The sequence below is a fragment of the Vidua chalybeata genome, chromosome 2, assembly GCF_026979565.1.
Source record: "Vidua chalybeata isolate OUT-0048 chromosome 2, bVidCha1 merged haplotype, whole genome shotgun sequence".
NCBI lineage: Eukaryota > Metazoa > Chordata > Aves > Passeriformes > Viduidae > Vidua > Vidua chalybeata.
The window spans coordinates 17,587,655-17,613,186 of record NC_071531.1 but is presented as its reverse complement, the minus strand read 5'-3'; the positions used below and the strand labels follow the sequence as shown (position 1 = coordinate 17,613,186).

At 37.7% G+C, this 25,532-nt stretch overlaps 1 protein-coding gene across 5 annotated transcripts in view; it reads left to right on the top strand.

The window, feature by feature from the left end:
- GLRA2 (glycine receptor alpha 2) overlaps positions 1 to 25,532 on the top strand; it is a 122,315-nt gene that overhangs the window by 44,246 nt on the left and 52,537 nt on the right. For 4 of the 5 annotated variants that reach the window (XM_053936209.1, XM_053936207.1, XM_053936210.1 and 1 more), the window contains exons 5-7: positions 1,193 to 1,275; positions 2,240 to 2,377; positions 4,621 to 4,835. In XM_053936209.1, the coding sequence (XP_053792184.1) occupies positions 1,193 to 1,275; positions 2,240 to 2,377; positions 4,621 to 4,835 (436 nt within the window). The remainder of the gene's footprint in view (positions 1 to 1,192; positions 1,276 to 2,239; positions 2,378 to 4,620; positions 4,836 to 25,532) is intronic. The other variant, XM_053936211.1, reaches the window with a different exon arrangement.

Below are 25,532 nucleotides of genomic sequence, written 5' to 3'. Positions count from 1 at the left end.
CAAAACTTCACATGGTGAAAAAATAGACTGAAAGACCTTGAATCACTTGCACATGGTAAGAACCACAAAATCATATTGGGAGACAGAATTTAGTCAAGTATTTCTCTGTAGAGATCACATACATTTGTGGGACAACATAGTTTCAAGGTTATACTTCTAAAGAGGTGACCTGTGGGTTCACTGCATAACTAAAAAAATATTGTCATTATACTTTGTCAATGTTTCAGTGTCCCTTCAAATCAGACAGTCTTGTTACTGCCCTTCATCATAAATGGGCACAGAGGGTTTTTTTTTTTTTTGATTCTATGTTTCAGAGTGGAAGTTTTTTGTGCAGAATGTAATCAGAAAAATATACTTTAAAATATTATTAAAATAAAATCCTAATATTTATACTGTTTATCAAAGCTAGTTTGTAATTAGGCCATCTCAATAACTTGGTTAGCTAAAAATGGTTTCTTCTCACACATAAAAAAAAAAAAAACAAACCAGAAGATACAGTCTTGAAATAGATTTCAATCAAATGTTAAGAGGTTAAATCAACTTAAAAAAAAAAAAAGGAAGAAAGAAAGAAACATTATAAGTATTCCCATTAAGTAAAGTTATGCTTTATCTGGGACAATAACAACTGAAAAATTAAAAGGGAAATATATTTTGTATTATTATGTTCCTTTAGGCTTACTTTCATCTATCTGTACTTTTTTAATGCAATGTGATTTTTTTTATTGAATAATGTTTTTTTCCTTCTTTTAGTGGCTGAGCAGTAAGAATGAAGGCATGGAAATGGGACTCATTCCAACAAAACAAAAGCACTCTCTTAAAAAAAACCCCATGGTTGTTGTTTCCTCTTTTTTCTTGCTTTTCCAAAATAAAACTTAAAACCATGTGTCCCATGACCAGGCATTTCAGTTTTTATATTATTTGGTTCAGTATTGTACACAAAACATTCACTGGTGCATTAGTGGAGAACATATCTTACTAACCTGACATTGCCTTCTCTGCCTCTGCTCTGCTCAGCCAGGGCAGGCTGTGAGTGCCCACTTTGCTCACGCATTTTTTTCTCCACAGCTCAAGGGGGATATGAGCCCAGCCTTTGAGGTATTAAGATTTGGTCTTGATCCTTTGAACTCTAAGTATAGGGCTTTAAATGAAACCTGTAGATGTCTAACATGTTTTTTTTCCCCTCTAATTTTAGGCTTACTTTAACCTTGTCCTGTCCCATGGACTTGAAGAATTTTCCTATGGATGTACAGACATGTACAATGCAGCTAGAGAGCTGTGAGTGCCCAATTGCATTATCTATCAAATAACGAGTTTTTACCCTAACATTCAGTGATTAGATTGTATTTACATCATCACATTTGTGTGGTGAGACTCAGTATTCTTGTTTTGTAAGGGAATTGTGTTTATGACCATAATGTGAGGGTTGCCTGTTTCTGTGCTGCTCTTTCTCCCTTATCTTTCCCTCTCCTGGGTCACACCACCTTACCCATCAGAGTTGCATCTCTTCCACAGGTAAATACAGCAATGCTGTGTGGGAGAAATTACTAAATCTCAGGAAAGTGGAAAGTGAGAACAATTATTACACAGCCAGGGATTTGCTATGTCCGATAGAGTTAGGCTCACTTTTGGGAAATGGAAGTGACGTACCCCATGAAGCAGAGGTCCTATTAGTGATACCTCAGCTGGTGTGCTAAACCCAGGCAAGGCATGGACTGGGGAACCAGCACACACCCTCCATGCTGTGTCGCTGCCAGCACACACCACAGCACTGCCTTCACCTGCCCAGGTAACAATCAGGCAAAGCCAGGAGTGGCTCAGGCTCTGGCAGGTGCCAGTGGATCGTTCCCAGGATTCAGTAGGTACCAGTCTACCCTGATTTTTTTTTTTTTTTTTTTAATTTAGGGGAGAAAGGACTTAGCTATGGCTATGAATTGTGGGCTGCCACCAGCCTTTGTGCCCAGAGACTCTTAGACTGGTTTGGGCCAACAAAATTAGTTTTTGGTGGCCAACCAGGGCAGTACTTCAGAATATAACAGTGTTTGCTTCTTGCTTTTAATAGATTAATGGTGTAGTTATAGCAACCGACAACTAAGAGGAATCGTGCTGCTGTTAATCGAACAGTTTGAAAATGTAACTGAGATAACACATATTGCAGTAAAAGACATGCTTCTCAGACATTAGAACATTTGCTCTTTTCTGGTCAGTTGCCATCTAATAAACTTTGATTCCTTTATTACAGTTGGCTACACCATGAATGATCTGATATTTGAGTGGCTAAGTGATGGACCTGTGCAAGTTGCAGAGGGTTTAACCTTGCCACAGTTTATTTTAAAAGAAGATAAAGAACTTGGTTATTGCACAAAACATTACAACACTGGTGAGCATTATTCTATTTTTTTTCTATTAATTGTTCCAATGGTGTCTATTGTCAATTGTAATGGAAAAATAGGGGCAAAATGAAAAAAAATTGAAATTAAAATTTGATTCAGTCACACTTATTTTTCAATCTGAATAGAAAAAAAATCACTCTGTTATTTTTTTAATGATTTAATTTCAAAGTTCCCTTTAATTTCATTAAAGTATTCTAATGTCCTTAAAATCATTGAAGTATTTAAAATATTAAAAAACTGATAAAAATCTAATTGTTTTGGTATCCTTAAAATGAAACATTTTAGCAAACTTCCTATTTTATTAAATATAGATTACTGACTTTTAAAGTGCTGATTTTTCTGAACCTAGTTTATTTCTCCAGCATATCAAATTGCCAATAAGGAAAAATATTTAATTCTCACCAGCTTTTTTATGGCGTCTAATTTATGAGATGTAGCATGTGAAAAAACAATGTTTTCATTGCTGATCGGAACAGTGTAGAGACATGGAATGTTGGGAAAGGGTTTCTTTAATGCTCTTACGTTTTTTTCTTTCACTTGCTCTTTAGGAGTTTATAAGGCTGTGTTTTCTAGCTATAGCTTCACAGAGAAGAGGAAATGCTGTTAAAATTTTGATTTAGCTGCTTGGAGTTTATTTAATGGGGACAGCATTTAGAGAACAGTTTTCTGGGTGCTTTCTGGGATTAAATATAATCCCTCTCATCTAAAATAGCTTTTTCATCATTTCAGCATAAGAGCTGATCTAGTTGCAATAAATACATTTGTTTCAGTCTATGAAATAACAGAATGCGAGATGTTCTGCCTCTGCCAAAAATAATGTCACATTTATTTCTTATGAAAATTGTTAGATTTAATTTTTAAATCCAGCCTCTCATTTTGTACCAAGGAAGGAAAACTTTGTAATTGGTACCTCCACTACTGCCTTCTCTGTAGTTTGCTCCTTCAGCTTTAGTGTGAAATTTACACGTGGATAAAACTTATTACTCAGCCTTCTCCTAAACTCACTGTCCAGGCTGTGCCACAAATGTCTGGAGAGCCTCTGACAGATGGTGCTACTCATGCCATTGCTGCCACAGGTGGCCACCACACCCCTTCCCAGTCCCCTTCTCTATGGGCATATTGGTCAGGAACAGCCTCTGCAGGTCCCAGCATCTGCCTTTCAAGTCACAGCTCACTCATTATAGAACTTCTGGGGTGTCAGAGGGTATTATTCAGTCTCCACTCCTTTCTTTGTCAAACAGCCTCTGCATTCCCCTTTGTGCTGACTCTTGCACCCACCATTCAGCATTGTAGACCACCAGAAAAATATAGGGACATCACAAAAAGGAGCAAACAATCTAATTTCCCGTGAAAGGGTGAACAAGGAAAAAAAGCATTTTCGTTCATTTTCCAACCAACACGAAAGGGTTTGAAACCATTAGCATGACACTTTAGGAATGAGAGGCTTTCCTGTAGTCTGCCTGGAGTGAGAGCCCTCACAGTACCTAACCCAGAGTAATTTTGAGAGCAGCACAGAGTGATAGCATTAGTAGCTGATGAGCTGTTGCAGCTCAGGACTCTGCATCTCCTGCTGCACAACTACTTCCACTGCCAGCAACCCGAAACCTCTGTCCCCCAGGACTGCTGTGCAGCAGCTATCGCTTGTTTGAAGAATCCCTCACCTCCCACAAGAGACTGGTTTAGGTTTCCTGGAGTCAGACTTTTAGCAAAATTCAAAGTAGACTTTGAGTTGATTCTGTGAGTTGATTCTTTGACTTGATGCTGTGATACATAATCCACACACAGAGACAAATGAGATTGGCAGAATGAGGAGTGTGATCTACCCTAGGACTAAGAGTAGTAGTTTACAATTTGTCTGTTCAAACATGATTGCTTAATACCATGCCTCTAATAGACCAAAATGCTATCCCCTTTTAATACTTAACATTATATTTGACTAAAGTAAAAGCTCATTGAATTTTGAGAAAAGAAACATCATGTTACATTTTCTGGAGGTGAAACAATTGTGCTAAAATTCATTTTCTCAGTTAATATGAAGAACTGGGCACAGTATACTTCAGTGGTCCCATGCTTCCCCCAAGCTAGTATGTAACAAGTGGCTGACTCATGTTTGTGTATCAGGATCTGCTTACAGCATTAGGTTAGGAAACAGGCCACACATCTAACTTATGTTCAGAAAACAAGATAAAAATGTGCAAAAAGCATTTATGAAAATAATTTCATGTTCTAGGAAAGTTTACATGCATTGAAGTCAAGTTTCATTTGGAGCGTCAGATGGGATACTATTTAATCCAGATGTACATTCCTAGCCTGCTGATTGTCATTTTATCCTGGGTTTCTTTCTGGATCAACATGGATGCTGCTCCAGCCAGAGTTGCACTGGGTATCACTACTGTTTTGACAATGACCACGCAAAGCTCAGGATCAAGAGCTTCCCTCCCAAAAGTAAGGAAATAATTTTGTACTAAGAATTTGCTCTTAATGGGAAACGTTTGTGCTACCCTTTGAAATTTCAGGAAGATCTGTGTAGATATGCATCTGATAAGTATATGTGAGAAAGTGGTAACAGGGTGATGTTAAATTTGCAATACCCTTCCTTGCGTTTGAATTAAGGAATGTTTCTGCTGTTTTGGTGGATGGCTGAATGGTGCAGCAGTATGAATTTTAAATGAGTTTCTACTACTTTTGACATTTATTTTTGAGTGTTTAGAAACCAGACTTTCCAAGATATTTAGGTATCTTACTGGATTTCTTTCAGACTGGGGACTTTAAAAACACTGGACTGTTAGACTCTCATATATCTTGATGTTTCTAGAGATGGCACTTCATCCAATGAATATATAAATATATCCCCCAGAAATATATATATAAAATACATGTTTGTATTTTACATATTTGCATATATTACATATATGCAACTAGAAGATTTCTTTGGTGAACCTTTTTAGTGTGGAACTGCTGGTGTCTTTGTTTCACAGCAGAATTTGTCCATATTCCATTCATTCAAGTGTTAGCTAAAGACCTTCATCCTATCTATGCACAAAAATATCCTCTCATTCAAATTTTGTGGTCTCTTTAATCCTAGCCAGATGCTGTAGATGAATTTACAGATTACAGACTGGATTCTCTGTTTAGTCAGGCTGACAGCTCTTTTTAGCATAGGCATAGCCCAAATGCTTCTGATAACAGCATTCCCAGCCGAATTTAATGTGCAAGCTCAGGTTTTATACAACTTTCTGGAAGGGAGTTCAGAGGTAGGAAAGTTTGCAATAGTCTAAGGAGTTGTGAGATACACTCCCTGAAGAGTCATTTTTCAGCTGTCCAGCATCAAAGAGACTGGGATCATCATATCAATGAAAAGCACAAATTTTGAGTGTTTGTGTAGATCACAATCCATTCCAAGAAAGCAAACTGTGGTGCTTCACCCTCAGTATCACATTTGGTCTCATTCCAAATATGCAAGTTGTTCAAGTGGAGGGAAACTTCAAAAATATAGGGCAACACCAAAAAGTGCATGGATTGTCTTACTCCTTTGTTAGTAATGAGAAAGTATCACTTAAAAATCTGGTGAGTACATTTAGTTCAGCTTCCCTTATTCACTTAGAGAGACGCATAATTTTCCATGCAAACTGAAAGACTCTCATATATTAACTCAGAATTTCAAACTGAAAATTTATTGAATGTTTCTTCAGACAATTCAGTCCATATTACCGGTGAACATTCTGAAAATAATTTCTGAAAAGATAATCTTGGCAAGAAGCATACAGGCTCTTCAAATAACAAGTTTGGAGTCTCTGAATCTGTGTCTAGATGGCACAACATGAATCCATGTGAAACATTCCAAGTTTCTCATAAATTATCTGGCTTAAGAAGTATGGATAATAGAATCACTGTAGTGGAGATTCCCACCCACATTTCCTACTGGGCAAACAAAGCCTGATAAAAGGCTCTGCAGTGTTAGAGTGCCCCAAATGCTTTAGAAGGTGTTTCCATCATAGGCCTTTGATCCAGCTGAAATGTTTTCCGTTTTGCATTCTGTTGTGCTTGAGTAGAAAAGTATTTGCATAGTGGAACAATGGGAAGGTGCAAAATATGTTGACCGTGATATGTTGATTATCAGAGAGGTTCTTCTCCAGCCTCAGGATTAAATAAATTTATCTCATCAGCTGTCAGAGAACGGTGGTGCTCTGCCCATGCTCCATCTTCTCCTATTCTGCTGTGTTCCTTTGCCAGAAAACAGGCACTAAGAAAAGTATCTCACCAGAAAGCCCAGTACAACTCATTTCAGTCAGGCTTTTACATTTTTTTTTCTGTGTAATTCAGCTGAGCTCTATTTTATAATTTTGATCTCTATATGTTAGTTAATCTTTGTGGGGGCTTTTGAAGGTGTGTCACTTGACTTAAAAATGTGGTTCTAAGTAAATGTCAGCATTCCAGACAGCTGATTCCCACTTTGGATGATTCTGGTGCTTGGAGAAACATGGGCACCATTCAGGTCCTGAATCACCACTACCTGATTACTTATACATAGAAGCAAGATTTTCTTGCTATTGCTGTCCCAGGCATTTAGCTATTTTAAAAACCTGTCTGTAACTTCATATGAAAATTGTATTTATTAATAAAATATGTCCAGCTGTAATGCACTTGGAAATAAAAATATGAAAATAATTGAATCAGATCAGTGTCAGATCTGAAGCCTCAAAATTCCTGTTTAGAAATAATGGTTTTCTAAGCCCTGTCTACATATTGCCAAGACACACGAAGTTAGGCTGCCAATGAAACATCCATTTAGAAGTTGCTCCTAGCATGAATGTCTAACAGAATAAGATATTTCAGGAGGGTTATTTTTGCAAGAATACTGAAAAACACAGATGCAACTTTGCTTTGTGAAAGCAGCCTAGGATTGAATACAATATAATTTCCCCATCTTTCTTTGTGTCCTGTTCTTATTAATATAGATTTATGCAATTTAACTTTAATTTACCCAGTTTCATGCCAAGAGTTTCTTCCCATTCTTCTCCATTTTAATAGAGCTTTACCACAGAAAACAACAAATTATCACAACTCACCAACTTTAAAGGGAATGAAAGACCAAGAAAAATTGTGATAAGATTCCTTAGGGTTTTTGTCTGTTTCCAAGTCACTATCTAAATGACTGAAGTGTTACTGTTTAGAAGCAATTACCTATGTATTATTCTGAACCCTGGTTTAAGATAACACAACAATGTTCTGTTTGCTTAAAATCGCTCTTTTCCATATTAATAATTAACATTCATTTCTATACACTGATTTCATAATAGTAGGTCATGGCCACACAGACATTAGGCACTCAGCTGTTGAAAATTAAACATAAGATTGAGATTGCTGAAAAGAAAATAAAGGAAAATGAAAGGAAATGAAAGGTTGAAATTAATTCAATCTGAAGTTCATATTTGCTGCATATAAGAGAATTATCTAGAATGCACTCTTCTAAATGAAATATTATTTGGTAAATTTTGTAGTATTTCTGCATAAATTACTATATTTGGAGTATTTTGTAATGCTATCTAAGAAAATGGGGTGAAATTCCAAGAAATATTCACCATGGAGCAAATATCTTTTTAAAGTGATGCAATTATTTTGTGTATGGTACAGAGAACTTGTGAGGGGTCCTGTAACCAGAATTGCCCTAACTGGCTGTGTTAGAGGGTGGTAAAGAGCTCATCCAGAAAGTTGGGGTGGAATTCCCTACTTCCAGTTTTACTAATCCATCTCTGGGATGCCCTGGAATGGTGATCCGAAATAGCAGGATCAGTTCCTCTTCCCACATGTTCAGGTCTGTAAGCCTTACCCACATCTGATACTCTTCTGTCTGAATTCCCTGGTCACATCATCACTTTCCACTTAGAAACTCCATCTGGGTAATGTTTGTGCACCCAGCTGCACCAGTGGCTCTTGCTGATCAGCCAGCTGAGGAGCAATCCTGGGCGCCAGCTGGGCAATCTCTGTGACCACACAGCCACAGTGAAATCTCCAGGTGACCCTGTGTGAGTCCTGTGCATGAGCCGGGGACATCCCTTGCACCTGGGCTGTGCTGGGCTTTACCTCTGCAGAGAAGAGGCACCATATATCCATCAAAATAGGGACTGAGAATTGTCTGGGCACCACAAGGGACACCAAGACATCTGTCATTACTTACAGTCCCAGATGTGTATAAGCTGGGGGAGTAAAGCGGGGGCAATTCAAGGTCCGATAGTGCAGAATTGTTAAGAAGTGTTACAAAACAGTTATTTTCTCCAGAGCTTTGAAGCAGCATTGTCTTGCTATTCTTTTTACTTGTAAATAGCTCTCCTGTTGAATCAACAGAATAAAAAGTTTGAAAGGATTTTCAAAAGAGGCATTTAAAAGAATAATGAGTTCTCTGCTGTGCTAGTTGTGTATTTTTCAGACTGCTTTCTTCTTAAAACACTTACATAAACCAAACCTTAGCAACAACAGTCCAAGAAAATGAGTTACTTTTAATGCCATAAAGCAAAACATTTCAGGATATTTTAAGTCAAGTGATGGCAACTGTATTTTACACAGTTGCATAGCATTCATATTGTGTTACTTTAATGCACAGCGCTTAATGAATGCATTTTCTGTCCCCAGGGAACAATCTGCGCAGAAAAAAAAAGTCTCATTCAAAGCTCACCAAACTTCTGGGAGTCCTTTCATTCACTTCATTTTGCTTTAAATCACTCCCTATATTACCAAATACAATAAAAGCATAGGTACAGAGACTTGCAAAACCAAAGCCAAAGAAGTCTATCCCCTTTGGCAGTAAATGACGGTTTTTATGTGTCATCTGCTATCCCCTGGATATTTGGAGACTTTTACAGATTCTTTGACTTCTGGCAGGCCAGTCTCCTTTTTTTGAATGTCAGAAGCTATCAAGTAAAGAAGATACAGGAATATGGCACTTTTGATTTTTATTTTTAATTAAGGTTAAAATGATACCATAATAAGAGGAAAAAAAAAAAAAAAAAGAGATGAGGAACAATACCAATAAGGACAAATGAATAGATCCTATTATCAGGGACGATTTTGTTCTGTGTACATTTGTTTTCATAGGAAGTAGAGCACCAAAAGTGATTGCTTACTCTTTCATTAGCAAAGCACAGAGATGATACATTCTGGTACGACATTATGGTAAAAAAACAATAATGAAGTAACTTGGAATGGACACAATTTTTTGACAAATTACTTTTAGTCCAGTCTTGGGATCTGAAGAGGAAACATGGAAGTAATTTGGCAATCGTGAGATTTGTTAATTGGCACTTGGAGTATGTGGGTGTCTGAGCCTTTTACACACTGCTTAAGTGATTAAGACAACCTTATTGCTGTAAGCTGTTTACAAATTTCTGTTGGAGACCTAATGGTCCTAAACCTTGATACTTTAATGTGTCTGGTCTACATCGCATATTTATGTATCCTGACAGTGTTACTGTAAACAAACTTCCAGTTTTAAAAAATTTGTTCAGGACCCTTGAGTATTTTATTGGTTGTCAGTTTTCTAAAAGAGTGAAAGAAGGTATCCTGTCCAAACTCTTGGGCAGTCAGGCTGCATTGTCAGGTAGCCATGAGGAGTTACTCTTCAATCATGTGTCTGCATGAAAATGTTTTAGAACTCACTAGTTTTGTTAATTTTCAGCATTCTTATGTAACTTTATTTTCTGTTCACATTGTAGTTTTGACATACAACATTTATTCCTTCTTTTACTAATATTAAAAGCTCTTGAAACCTACTTTAACTCTGTTTTTGGGGGGGAGTGGGGGTTGACAAAGCTAGGTACAACTAATTTTTGTATTAAGACAATATTTTCAATATTCATTGGTGTATTCCATATAGTATTTGAATCTGGATATAGAAATCTGTTCTACTCTGTATGATGAAGTCAGTCATATTGACTGAATCTAATTTTCAACAAAAAAGTTCCAAAAGTAGAAAAGCTTTTAAGTAAGTGGACATTTGTTTGCATACTGTGACTTATTGAAACAATTAAATGGGCACAAACTGATTGGGACTAAATAGAATAATAAATATAATAAATATAATAAATTTTGTGTGTAAATAAACAGTCCTATAAAATGCTATAAAAAAAATTATTCCTGACAAGTAGTTTATAAGTACCAACTCATAACTTACAGTTCAGGAAAGGTGTTTTCTGGTTCTGATCTACAAATTTCCATATGTCATTTCTTTATTATTACGACTTCTCCTTTTGATTAGGTTTTCTCAATAGTGATTTTGAGGCAGGATATTAATGTGTGTGTGCTTGAGGACAGGATGTTGTTAGAATGGCAGTGGGAAATGTGGTATATGCATCAGATGATATGTGGAGTACCAGGGAGAACTTTCCAGCCACTTCAAGTATTAATAGCACTATGGCCATGTTAGTGCCAGCTTGAACATACATCCTTGGCCCCACTTAAAAGAATCTGTGGTGCCCAGAAACCTCTCTGCTACTTCCAGCTACAGCAGCTGGTCTTGCTAAAGACACCTTGTTTTCTTGAAAATTTTGCACCTTTGAGACCTAGGTAGATACTTACAGAGCTAGCCTGTGCAGTTACAACTTCACTGGGAGCAGAAATATCAATTAAAATTGTTGGATGATCTTTGGCACAGTTATATATGCTGTGATCATGCATCCATAATAGGAAGAATTCTTTTTCTTCCATTCCACAACTGTTTCTAACTCTATAAAACTGAAATCTTCAGTATTCTGCATATGTAAGAAGACAAAATCCAGCAGAATCCATGCTACTTGTGAGAAAAGCAGGAGGAAGAATGATATAAAAGTTAAACACAGCATCTAAATCTGATGCTAGAAATTGTCACATTATTCTGTTTAGTTTGGCTGCAGGTATGTGGTACCCTGGACAGTCTTTGGGTCTTACAGTGGTTATGTATGGGTTCTAGAGTTTCTCTCTGTCCTTCATTCTGTGCAAAGCTGACTGATGAGATATGACTGGCATCTGATTAATACCAATACATTAGGATCCATAGCAGATTCTACTCTATTGAAGTCAAAAATGAATGAGTAAATCAGTCACCTTTTCCACTCTACTCATCTAAACTTCAAAGTTTACTTTTCTGTATAGTGAAGACGATGGTATTTACTGTACAAGAAAAGCAGTAGTTGCTGTCATGTGTGACAGCTAAAAATATGCAATAAGATGTGTCTGAATACCTTTGGGATGTAGTTTGAGTACTCCTGGCACTTCCTCAGCAGGTTTTATAATGCATTCATCTGGGAGGGCTGGCATTCAGCAGAGCCTATTTCAAGCATCAAAGAAGGGTTGAAGTTACTGTGCACACCAGTTTGCTGATTGTTTCATAATCCTGGCACAATACTGGAGCCTTCAGCTTCATTGTCACACCCTTCAGGACTTTCTGGTGGCTTTTAGTGTCTCTCTGAGGAGACCTCCTGCTGCTCTGTCACAGACATAAGCACTGCAAACCCTCTCTGAAGCAATGACCTACTCTGTTGTGGCTCATGCATTTCAAATAATTGCAAGACTTGATTCTATTAGATCATCTAGAACTATTACTTATGAATATATTCTGTTAATATTTCATTTGAAATAATGTTGATGGGAACCCCTGGGGTCTGTGAAAACCATTTTCATTTGCAGTTTACCTCAAGGCTGCTGCCTTCCAGTCTGAATATTGGTGCTCACTGCATGTGGCTGCTGAAGCAGCTGGGCCATTGACATCTTAATCCCAAAAGCTGTCTTTGAGTGACAATGGAGCCATTTGAATTCTGTTACTTGAATGACAGATCTTTCTTTTCCCTTTGGGAAACATTTTCATGGGAAAAAAGAATTGCTTGTTGATATTGATACCTAAAAGTATTAACTCCTTCTTCTCCTCGCCCTCTTCCCTGCAAGGAAAACAGAGGGAGACAATTTACTTTTTTCATGGATGCATCAAACAAACTTCTGCAGGAGCCGGAACTAAATTACTCAGTGTCTCTCACTTTTACATAAAATATCTGTGTTATGACAAAACTACAACTTTAATTCACCAATAGTGTGCACAATAGTCTTTGCTGAAGTAAGATCAGCTTTGGAAATGAAACAATTTTAAACTAGGTATTGCCAAGAAAATGATATAATTTTGGTTTTTAAGGTATGGTCATGCATTCTAGAATGTGTCATTATTCACAAACCTTTGTCTTAAAGTTTTAAATCGTGAGGAAATAGTGCCTTTTTCTTCTTATTTCATCTTCCTAGAGGCTTGGGGTTAATTGAAATACCTTGTCTCAAAGGGAAGGGAGCATGAGAATAAAAAGCTTTGATCCTCAGTAGCTTCTATCTGGTGTTAGGCTGCCCTGCCTGTGAGAACCAGACATGGTGTGCTGTCTTCCCTCATTCTACCAAAGGTCAAGGCTCTGGAGAGTGGAGCCAGAGCTTTCAGTACATCTAGAGGGGAACATAATGACTAAGTCTCAGCAGAAATGTAAGTTAAGAAAAAGGGAGAACACGTAACAAACGTTGCTTGGTTCAATGATTCACAGAAAAGATAGTAAAAGTATGTTACAAATAGTTATTGATAATGACACTTATAAGGAGAATATATCAATATTTGTCACTTATTGGAGAAACCCTTTCTGTTATAAGGTTATCTACTGAGAAACTAAAAATTGCCTTTAATTACTTCATTGATGTAAATTATTGCATTTTCTGTCTCTTTCCTGCAGAAGGGAATTTTCCTTTGTGTGTGTAATAGCAATTGAAACATTTTATTGATTGATTTGTACTAAAATTGTGTTAGCAGTTCTACTTTTTAAATTTATCTGTGGTCAGGAGGCATTGATGTCCATCCATTTCTTAAGGGATGATCAACCTGAACTCATCATTTCATTTCTGAGGGAACCATATAGATTGGTGGCAGACTGCAATGAGAGTACCACCCTCCTGGACCACACCACTCTATGCTTGAGTGTGCTCTGCTCATAAAATATGACTAAAAAAACACTTTGATTTTCCATAGAACTGACAAAGAAAATATGAAAAATTGAGAAAGTGAAGCAGCCCAAATGTCAGGATTATAATAAAAGCTCTTTAGAGTTAGACAGTCTGTTCTGTTTCCTTTTCCAATTCAAACAATAAAGATACTTGCTTTTTAAAGGAGACTGTAGTTGTCTGACAGGATCTATTTTATGAGTTTGTTGGCTGCATTTTGCTGTCTCCTGAACATTCTAGCACAAATAGAATCTGCTCAGAATGAAAACAAAGTCCCGTCACTGGGAATGATGTGTCTTAAAGCATTCAGATGCTCAGGCTTTACTGCTGCCCTTATTTTTACCAGGGCTCCCCAAAGTCAAGGATGACAGAGTTATGCTATGAAAATAGCACAGATCAACTAATTTATGCATATATCTATGCCTGGATATGAAAAAAAACACCCCAACATTGCTTTTATGTATCTCAAAAAGGATAAAATACCACTCTAGGAAGAAATGTGGTCTTTTTTTTTTTGTTTTTGGTATCTTTTCTTTATCTACCCCATCTAGTGAGAGGAAAGAAAACCACATAATTATTCTCTTAATTGGTTAATTATTCCCTCTGAAGTTGGTTCATTTGTCATGTTTTAGTAATGGTGTAGTGTTGATTTTAACTGGGGATTTTTGGTAAATGAGAATTTTTTTTTCCTAACAATTTTCCAGTGCCCTGTTAGGATCAGGATAAACACTGCATTGCTCATGCTAGAAGTGTTATGTGTGAGCTGCACAGCTGGAACAGACTGGGACAGTCTTCATTGACTGGAACAGCAGACAGATGTTTCATGAGTTAAAAATGTGTGTGCTACACATCCTTCCAGGAAAGACCTGTAGCCTGGCAAATGATGTCAGGGTGAATTGTTTAAAGGTAAAATTCTCTTGGTGAGTGCAGTTATTAGAGTTGATTAGCTTCTTACATTAATGAGGTTTCAGTAAAAGCTTTTCCCAAATTGAAAGACATATCTAATTAAAGGCTGTGCATTGCCTGAATATGGGAACTGCACTTCATGGCAGTTCATCTGGCTAGTTTCATTCATGATTTCTGTGATTAGACTGACTTCCTCCAGGTGTACTTCCCTCTTAGTTAAAGCAAGGTGTTTTCTATAGCAGCTGTTGTCCACAGCAGAGTTCAAAATCATCTTACCCAACTCCTCTGTCTGCCATCTGTGAAAGAGACTTTTAAAATACATCCTTGGCTCTGCTAGCTGCTGTTCTCATTGTGGGGTTTTTTTTCAGTTTTTACTCTTTTGAGATGCTCTTCTAAAGAAAAGGCAAGTGAAAATCACCCTGAAGAGAGAATGAAAGTGAATTTTCAGATATGCTCTCTTCAGCTAAAAACAAAATCTGCAGTTTACAGCTAAAATCAAATAAATAGTTCTTCCTTTCTCCTCTTTGTGTAGTACACATTGTATTAGATCTATGCTCCAGCAGTGACAAACACTTTTTGTGGGGTCAGGCATTTTCTCTGAGGAACTGCTTTTTGTAAAACACGTCCCATTGTTGAAGCTATGAAAAGGATACTTTAGCACAATGTTTTCATTTGTTGGAAAAATTCCCCAAATAATTTCTGTTGACTTCCAGCCACCACTGTCTGATTTCTCCAAAACATCTTCTTAATTATTATTATGGAAATGCCTCGATACCTGGAAATCAAAATTTAACTAGTCTAAAAATATCTGAAAGGTTTGACGTGAAAAGGGAAATTTTAGAAATTATTCAACTGACATTATTTAAAAACCCCAAATTTGTGGTTTGTGACTTTTTTACATTTTCATTTTTTTATTCTAATTTAGAATACATTTTTGAAATGTCAAAAATCTTGAGGGAAGGGAAAAATTGCATCCTTCTCTGATCTAACATTTATTGAAATACTGGTAGGTACTTTTCAAGCAGGAATAATACTAAGAGTTCAGAGAAAAACTGCTCTAATTAAAAACTTAACCACACAAGATCAAGCTCAGGCACACAAATACTAAAAAGAAAAGAATAAAATCAAACTGCCCCACACTGATCTCCAGCCATGCTCATTGTAGCCAACATATGAAGTTTCAAGTTACCAGGGCATAGTCTGACCTGTTTGAATTCTGATGTGGCTTAGTGACTTGTAGAAATAATTTTTCAGCTCCAGAAGGGACAATGTGATTTTCCAGGATAACACTGATTTTTTGCATCCAGTTTCTGCTACGGTTGTGTTTTATAGATATCCTGTATTTGGCTTAAGCTTGTCTTGAAAGTGTGCAGTCTTCTTTTGAAAATGGAGTTTGGAATTTTATTTCAATAACTACCTGGGCATACTCTTAAAGGGAAGTGTTTTTTAAGACAGGATTCTCTGCCTTCACCCCCCAGCCAGTGTTCCTTGCTATGCAATTCTTATTTGGTCTATAAATGCTGGCCAGACCCAGTGTCTTCTCATTCAGGAAACCCTATGATGAAACCAAGTGACCTTTTAAACTTTTTTTATTGTTTGTAAACTACAAATTGAGTTTCTTTTGTCTCTCACTCATTCAATGTCTTTGTCAGGCTTCAATCTTGTATCTTTCTCACTGTGCCAATATAATCTTTTAAAATATAGTAACTACAACTATACTACTGTGGAAAGTCTTGATGTAGCTTTCTTCTTCCTTCTCCTCCTCCTCTGTTGTGTTTATAGTCCTAGTAGTTATATTCATCTTTTCCCCAGAGCTTTTCAGAGCTGCTGCTCCATTGCCAGTCCCTTTCTGTTCCTCTTGAAATAAAAATGGAAAAGTTTCATTAAAATGAGTGGTAACTTAGAAGGAGTATCAGACAGGGTTCTAAAAAATGGTAGTTTATATTCATTTTAGCCACTTAAATAGCAGCAGAGTCTTGGGCAGCTGGGAAAAGTGTGATTGCCTGAGAGCCTCCCAGGTTCCAGCCAGACAAACAAGTGATGATTTGGGTGTATGGGGGAGGTGAAGTCAGAATTTTTAAGAAGTTTTTTTATCATCAAATGGGAACAATGTGGATTTGTATGGAACATGTAAATGTATGAGTTTCTTTAATTATGAGACAGAAGAGTTCCAGTGACAGCATTAGTCTGAGAGAGAAAAAGCTCTTCATTAACACAGTGGATAGGCAATAATTTTTAATACCAATTGACATGAATAAGACAATGTTAAAAATAGTAAAAAATTCAAAATGTAGAACTCCTTTTGGGTTAGGGGAATTGTACCGATGTAACAAGTCATTTGTTACAGGATAAAAAAGGAAAAAACCAAAAAACCTGTTTAATGGATGGGGCAGGGTGAAGAGAGAAAGAAATATATAACAAGACCTTTAATAGTTTAAAATAAACTAGTGATGTACATCACTAGTGATGCTGAGGCCACACATCAAATCTTGTGTTCAGTTTTGGGCCCCTTGCTACAAGAAGGGCATTGAGGTGCTGAAGCATATCTAGAGAAAGAGTTGGGAAGGGTCTGGAGCACAAGTCTGATGTGGAGCAGCCAAGGGAGCTGGGGGTGTTTAATCTGGAGAAAAGGAGGCTGAGGTGGGACCTTATTGCTCTGTACAACTGCCTGGAAGGAGGCTGCAGCCAGGTGGGTCAGCCTCTTTTCCCAGGGGACAAGCAACAGGACAAGAGGAAATGACCACAAGGTGACCAAGGGAGGTTTAGATTAGATATTAGGAAAGATTCGTTTCACAGAAAGGATTGAGAAGCTTTGGAACAGACTGTCCAGGAGCAGGTCAAGTCACCAACCCTGGAAGTGTTCAAAAAACATGTGGATGTGGCACTTGAGAACATGTTTTTATAGTGAATATGGTGTGGTGGTGCACTGAAAGTTTGACTTGATGATCTTAAAGGTCTTTTCCAGCCTTACAATTTCACGATTCTATGATTCTAAACATGCACTCAAAACGTTAATGTGTTGCTCTATGTAATTATAAATAGAGGGCTATTTTTCAGCTGTGGTTTGTAATAGCAGACTGAAGAAAGATTAAAATAGCCCATAATGGAAAGAAATTGTGTTCTATTTGCAATTGCATTTCTGAAGTTGTTCAGAGAAAGCCAGAGAAATTTTTTCTAGTTTTACTAGTGTTGGCTATTTTATTACAGTCATCTGGTTTTTTTAGCACTAATTTTAAATCAGAAAGTAAACAACTGACTTGTAAACTTGAAGTGAGATTCAGCTGTCAAAACTGAGGTGACTGAAAGTCATTTTGGACTGTGTTTCTAGCCACCTGAGAGAAGGAGGCACCTCCACTGCCAAATTCTTCTGATACTCACGTCGGTATGTGAGGCATGTTAGGTGACCTCTTGTTTCAAGTGTCAACCAGCAATGCCAGACTGACCAGTCTGAAAGTCACATGTCTGAAGCAGTGTGAGATAAATCTCACCCCAAACATGCAATATGAAATGTACTAAAAAGCATATCATAATGCAGAAATATTTAAAACTTTATATATTTTTTTCAGACAAGTAGCTATACAAGAATCTTTTTACCTACATCTACTATTTGTGTGTGATTAAGCTCAAACCTGTTGCATTTAGGAAAATAAAATAGTTTTTTCCTTCTCACTCTTATTCATATGCCATGTCAAAAGGGATTAGAAGAAATTAATTGTAGATGAGGTGGTATCCAAACTCTTGTTTCATTTTAACCTGTTACATGTTTGTTAAAGACAAATAGGTTACAGGAGGTGACTGTAAGGCCCTGCACAGAGGCAGTGAGGCTGCCCACAGGGCATAATTCTGTCTCCAGTTCCAGTTTTCTAGGTAGAGAGCTGCAACTGCTATCACAAAGACTCAGTTTGACTCTTGGAGCTGTAAATTAGAAAAGAAAATTGAATACATACAAAGTAAAAATAATTCAAATGTGACTTCACAGTGGATTAAAAAATCAATTCTCAAAATAAACTGGCATTCTAGGAGGAAATCAGAGGCTGATATTAGTTGTTTCTTCAATGCATACATTTCTGGATAAAAATGCATTTCAAGAAGGGATTGTCATCAACTAAATTTATAAAATCCTCCTGCTTATAAAATGGTCACATTTCATACTGACTGGAGCCAATATTGATTTTCTTACATCATTTAGAGTTATGTACCAGTGTCATTTTTACATTTGTGCATAGATCTGCCGTGCATTGAGCATTTATACAATGTTCTGTGAGAGCTGCACTTATTCACATGGTGGATTTTCAGGCCTCGGTGGATGTCACTGTGATTATGCACGTTTGAAGGAGAGAGAGGCAAATGCAAGTCTCAGACTTAGGAGGTGTCTTTCCCTCTGTGATCAATGCTTGTGTCCAATATATAATTTTAGAGCTTCTTGCTCACTGGGGTCATGTTTTATTTGCTATCTTTTTGTGTAAATGCATGTAGAGGTCAGTACGTGAACAAGGTTACAAGTGTGTCTCAGAATATAATATAAAGTATTTAATTGAGTCCTTTGCTCTAGTGTCCCAACAGGCTGCATGGGGAGATTCTACAATCTGTCAGAAAATGAAAAGCTGAGGTTAAATTCCGCAGTATTTTGTGCATGGAGCAAGCACACACCATAAAACTGAGATCTGCTGTTCAGAGCAGAGGCTAAATCTTCAGTTCCTTTAAAATGACACAAAACCTTTGACTAATTTACCAGCTGGAGGACTTACTTGAGTATATTTATTTTTTAGTGGAAGATTTTTTCTTTAATTAAATCAATATTCTTCAGATAAGTGTCTTCATTAAATGCAAAATTTAGGGGTTCAGAAGTAACCCAGGAGAGCAAAGAGCTAAACCATATGCCAGAAAACATGTGGTAGTCTTTCTTTATTGAATGATTTTTGATTGGTTCCAAATTTGAAAGCTGACACGTGTATGTTGCCGTGTGTGCTCTTGCTAGTTCCAGTGCTCCATTAGACAGAATCTGCTGTTAATATTTCAACACTGTTGACATAACCATTTTTGTGATTTACCATCTCCCTGTGTTGTCTCTTGGTCACTTCTAAATCTAGGATCCCAAAACAGCAGGAAGTTTTGCTGATTAAGGAAAACAGATCTGTGAAACCACAGCTAGTTCCCAATATGCTGTTCTTATGAAAATGTTTGCTTTTATTTTATTCGACTAGATAATCTCCAGTGCAAGAGTTTAGCTCTAAAACTAACAGTGGTCACATTACACCTTACTTTTCATGTGCAAATATTTAAATTTTCAGGTGTCACTGTTTATATATGAATTTGGTGATGAAGGCAGAATGTTTCGTAATTCAGACTCTCAAAAAATGGATTGAAATGCAAGAATTCTGTGAAGAGATTAAAGCAGAAGTGAAATTACATTTTATCTAACAAACAAGCACATACTTTGCCAAATGCAGAAAGCATTCCCCTCCTCTGAGAATTTTATCAAGGCTATTGTGCATGTTCAACAATTCTGCTTACTGCTACATCACAAAAAGCCTTTAACTATTTCACCATTGCTACCAATGCCCAGCAATAACAGCAGATAAGAGCACTGCAACTGGGACTTCAGTGTTAGAATAGAACTGAAGGAAAGTAATTATCCTGCATCCTTTTTGCTTTTAACTGTCATTTCTGAAAATCTGCAAATTGGTGGTTTCATAGAAAAACCCAAGCTGCAATGGGGAAAAAAAAAGTACAAAGCAATCTGCTGTTGTACTGTACATGTCACTTGTAAAAATGAACCTGAAGTGAACATATTTATACAAGTGTTTTCAAACAGCTCCACATCATTCCCCCTCCTATCTCTCTTCCCCTCTGCATAAGCACACTCCATCCAGAGTTGCCAGGATACTGTGAGAAAGGCTGGTTTTGTAGGGCTCCCAGCTGTTCCCAGGTACAGGACTGTGACTGCTGCGGAGAGAGCTTCCCTTCGTGGTGTTTCCATGTTGTGTTGGCAGGCTCAGGAGATGTGTGTAAGAAGCACCTCCACAAGCACTCTCAGGGTGAGGTACATCATACAGGAGAGTACTGGAGCACGTCCTTCAGATTGGCTTCTTCCGTGTCCTCCAAGGAACATGAAATGTGTCTTTGACTTTTGTCTCAGATCAGCTTCACTGATCTGGAGACTCCCTAGCATTCATGGCTCTTGGAGGAGCAAAAAGAAGTTGATGATATCAACCACTCTTTACCCCCAGCAGTGCACAGAGGTCCAAGTGATGCTGTGGACTCAGTCATGGAGCCGAGCAGCAGGCCTGTCTGGTGGTAAAAATGGATTTTGATCTTACTGGTTGGGTTTTTTTTCAGCACAAGCTTATTTTTTTATTTGAAAAACCTGATTTGTCCAGTTCAGAAAACTTTTCTTGGGACAGGATGCTGCTGTATGATCCAAGAGCAGATAGTAGCAGAATGAAGCACAAAACCAGGAGAAAGATCTTTGAATCTGGTTTTACTCCAAGTGTTTCCAACATAAAATTTTTATATTTGGAATATTACACATGCATGCTCACACTTCAGGAAATAGGTTCTAGAAATCAGTAAATCCCAGTTTTAGAAACTATAGGGGACAAGCAATTACCCAAGGACTAGAGACAGATGCCATTTAAAAGAGACTAAATTGGTCTATGGGCGAGTCAGCTGTGAATGGGAATAGAAAGATAACTTTATGTCTTTATACAGCATTTTTATGACTAACACTTGTATAATCCCTTTTTTATGTGACCAGGGAAGATAGAACTACCTACTTCATAAGACTAAAATTTGTACTTTTTGTGAAATGGTCCTGGATGCTGTTTTACTGTCTGTTTTTTGCTGAGATTACAGGCCTCTTTTTCACATTCTCTGTTGAAACTCTTTGACATTGTCTTGCCATTTTATGCAACAAAGCTCTGTGTGGCCTGATAGATTCATGCAGGTAGCTACAATCAGTAAACACACACATCACTTACACAGACAACAACAGCACAGGCACTGACAAAAGGGATAAGAACATTTTTCAAGTTTTCTCCCCTTTTTATTTGTCCTAAGATATGATCCAGAACTGAAATTCAGATGCTAAATTGTTTTACATGAATTTCACTTCTCTGCTTTGTCTTTTGATAAGTGAAAGTAAATTCCCAACCACAACCAGTTTGAACATGTTTGCTCAGCTGTCTCCAGCATGCTAGCAATGCCCCAGCCCAGTGTCCAGCTTAGCTACACTACTCTCACTTTGGGCATGGTCAAGGGCATCACAGTAAGAGCCAGAGGGAAACCACATTAATCTCCCAACTCCTGTGCTTAAGCCTGACTTGCTTTGTGGCCCTCTAAGGTGTATATGAACTCAGGGGACTAAGACAGAACAAGTTGAGTGAGTGAATCATGTAGATTATGCCCTGCCAGTGTCCCCCTCAGCCTGCCTCTTCTGGTCTTGTAGTAATATCACGTGTTCAGCATCAAGCTGAGAGTTTACTTATAGGTCTCTAAAAAAGCGTGCCAGGAGACAAGGATTCATACATAGCATTATGTTTCTGAGGCCCCCACATATCATTACTGGCAGCTTAATCCTTCAAAAGTCTAAGCTCTCTATGCTGCTTCAGCACCAGTGTCACCTCTGACCTGATAGTGACAGAGAGCTCCTGCCAAAGCCTTGGAGGAGGTCTCGGAGCCGGAATGTCCCCCCAGGCTGTGAGCACTGTCAGGGAGGGGCGAGGCACAGTCATGTCCCAGCCACGGCCAGCGGTGCTTCCGCTACATGAAAGATTTGGAATTAGCTTCTTGCACTGCCTAGAGCTGAAGACAGGAAGCTGCTTCTTGAAACGTGTTTCATTAAAAGTCTGTTGTTATTTGTGTAGTAGAGAAAAACCTTGCCCTTTTCTTTCTTTCTTTCTTTTCTTTCTTTCTTTCTTTCTTTCTTTCTTTCTTTCTTTCTTTCTTCTTTCTTTCTTTCTTCCTTCCTTTCTTTCTTCTTTCTTTCTTTCTTTCTTCTTTCTTTCTTTCTTCCTTCCTTTCTTCCTTCCTTTCTTTCTTCCTTTCTTCCTTCCTTTCTTTCTTCCTTTCTTTCTTTCTTCCTTTCTTTCTTTCTTCCTTTCTTCCTTTCTTTCTTTTCCTTTCTTCCTTTCTTTCTTTCTTTCTTTCTTTCTTCTTTCTTCCTTTCTTCCTTCCTTCCTTTCTTTCTTTCTTTCTTTCTTCCTTCCTTCCTTCCTTTCTTTCTTTCTTTCTTTCTTCCTTTCTTTCTTTCTTTCTTCTTTCTTTCTTTCTTCTTTCTTTCTTTCTTTCTTTCTTTCTTTCTTTCTTCTTTCTTCCTTTCTTTCTTTCTTTCTTTCTTCCTTCCTTCTTCCTTCCTTCCTTCCTTCTTCCTTCCTTCCTTCCTTCCTTTCCTTCTTTCTTTCTTTCTTTCTTTCTTTCTTTCTTCTTTCTTTCTTTCTTTCTTTCTTTCTTTCTTTCTTTCTTTCTTTCTTTCTTTCTTTCTTTCTTTCTTTCTTTCTTTCTTTCTTTCTTTCTTTCTTTCTTTCTTTCTATCTTTCTATCTTTCTATCTTTCTATCTTTCTATCCTTTCTTCCTTTCTTTCTTTCTTTCTTTCTTTCTTTCTTTCTTTCTTTCTTTCCTTTCTTTCTTTCTTTCTTTCTTTCTTTCTTTCTTTCTTTCTTTCTTTCTTTCTTTCTTTCTTTTTCTTTGTTTTTCTCTCTCTCTCTTTCTTTCTTTCTCTCTTTTTCTCTCTTTCTCCTTCCTCTGATGTTTTGGCACTGTTCCTATCTCCTTGAGCAGGCAGTAATTGGGAGGTAGGATGTTCAGCTGGTGCCTCTTTTTCTGTTACGACCTGATGACCTGGGCTTGCCCTGGTGGGAGGAGCCCTGACCTTCATTTCAAAAATGAGTGACCAGCTTTGTATGTACCTTGTGTTCTGTCCTGATTTCAGCTGAGATAGAGTTACTTTTCTTCCTACTAGCTGTTACAATGCTGTGTAATATTGATTACACACTGATGGCATAGTTGTTGCTAAATAGTACTTACTTAAGTCCAGGACATTTTTAGTTTTGCATGCTCTGACAGAGACCAGGTGCAAAAGAAACTGGGAGGAAGCATGGCCAGAACAGTTGCCCTGAACTAGATAAAGGGATATTCAATGCTATACAATGTCATGCCTAGAATATAAACTGGAGGGAGTGGGCTGGGAGGTGCCAATCACTGTTTGGGGCCTGGTTGGATGTCAGTCAGTGGGGGATGAGCAGCTGTACTGTGCATCCCTTTTCTTTCTTGGGTTTTATTCCTCGCTCTCTTCTCCCTGTCCTCCTCTTCCTTCATTACTGTTACTACTACTACCACTACTATTATTAGTAGTATTAATTATAGCAATAGTAGTGTTATTTTACTTTATTTCCATTATTAAACTGTTACTACTAGCACCATATGACACCCTAAGGTTACCTAAGACACCCTGTCCTGCAGAGAACACCTGGTGGCATCCTCAGTTCTGAAGCAGTTGGTGTGCAAGCTCACCTGCAAGACTCTTTCCTTGGTGAAGTATGGGTTAATCCTGCCAGTGAGATGCAGGCTCCTGAGGGCTGTTTGGGGACTCCCTGGCAGACATCTCTTGGCATGATCTAGGTCCATGTGGAGGCAGGAGAAGAGGTTTGGAGCACTCCCTGCTGTCTCCTGTGTGTAGGACTCAGTCTTGCTTGAAAGGACCCAAAACTAGGCTGAGGTCCCTTGTCCCTGCTTCAGAGGCAGCCAGACAGGGCCTGGATAGAGAAGTTTGCTGGTAGATAAAGTGACACAGTTCTCTGGAGACATTAATTCATTTCACTGTGGGTGTGTGCAAATGTGCTCTGCAGTTGGTGACCATATCTGTATATTCACAGACATGGTTTAATTAATCCTCTTATGGACAGTACCTACCATGGCATTAAGAGAGCAAATATTTTTAGCCTGTATAAGAAGTCAGTCCTGCCCACTCACATTAAATCCTTTAGAAGGCAACTTATCTACTGCAGGTTAGCTAGGATGACACAGGAAAGTGACGTTTCGATTATAGTAATTAAAACTTCTTGGGCAAAGGAAGCCTTGTGCAAAGGGACAAGAATAATTGATGACTTCACTTTTTAAAGAAAAAGAACAACTATTTTGCAATGTGCCAGTCCCCCTCCCTGCCCTCAGGGCAGAGGTCCCATTGCTTTTGATTGTGCCTTTTATAAAGGTGTGAAAATAAGCCACATTAACTGCTGAGTTCCCATGGCTGACACTGATAGAAGCAAATTGAAAGGACTAAGGCAGAAAAAAAACTTGAGATAGGCAGGATTTTATAAGAATTATATAAACAGCATCTCTCACCTCTTTGTTTGTCAGACAGATTTGTGCCGTTTCAAAATCATTAGGACAACTGCACATGTGAATTTTTAATAAGTGTGCAAATCTCAGAAAAACATGAGAAGGAAAAGTGAGTTGCTGTTTGCCTCCTCTCAAAGAAATTGCAAAATCCAACAGAATGTCTGCTGCTGATTTGCCTCTATATTCACAATTTAGGTATAGAAAAGCCCTGTAAGAACACCTGAGTATTCTTTCCTGACTACAAATAATGCTTTTAATGATCCTTCATGACTTTTAGAACCAAAATAAAGTCTTACCCCGAAGTTCATATTTTATATCCCCAACTCAGCCAAGTTCTACTTTCTGGAAGAAGGAGCTCTTGCATTGCATGTGAGTGTAGGGGAAGTGTTTAGAAGGGTGGGCAAAGGGAGGGACTTGCAAATACCTGGAGGAACACTGAGCCATGGCAGATAGTGTGCTGAAAGTCTGTTGGAGGAACAGTATTCAGAAACTCATATAATTGAGATTGTTTTTTACTCCTTCAATTGCAAGAAACTTTCTTTAAAGCCTTTTATGACCATTTCCTTATAGAGGGCATATAGACAGCTTTTGGTGAGAAACTTGTTTTCTGAACATATAATATTTCTTTGGGCTAGAAATTCAAGCAATTATTGGGATAATGGACAAATTGAACTGATGCTTTTATAAGAAAAGCCTATTACTAATGAGATTTAACCCACTTACTGTATCAAGGAAATAGCTGTTAATGTTTTGGCATATTTACTTTTTTGCTGTTATTAGTAAATGGAGAAAAACTATTTTTATGCATGCCTGATCAGGATAAAGTCAATTCTGACTTAAACCAATGTTCTGTGCAACTTAAACACTTTGAAGGAGGACAAACACAATTTCCAATATGAGGGCAGACA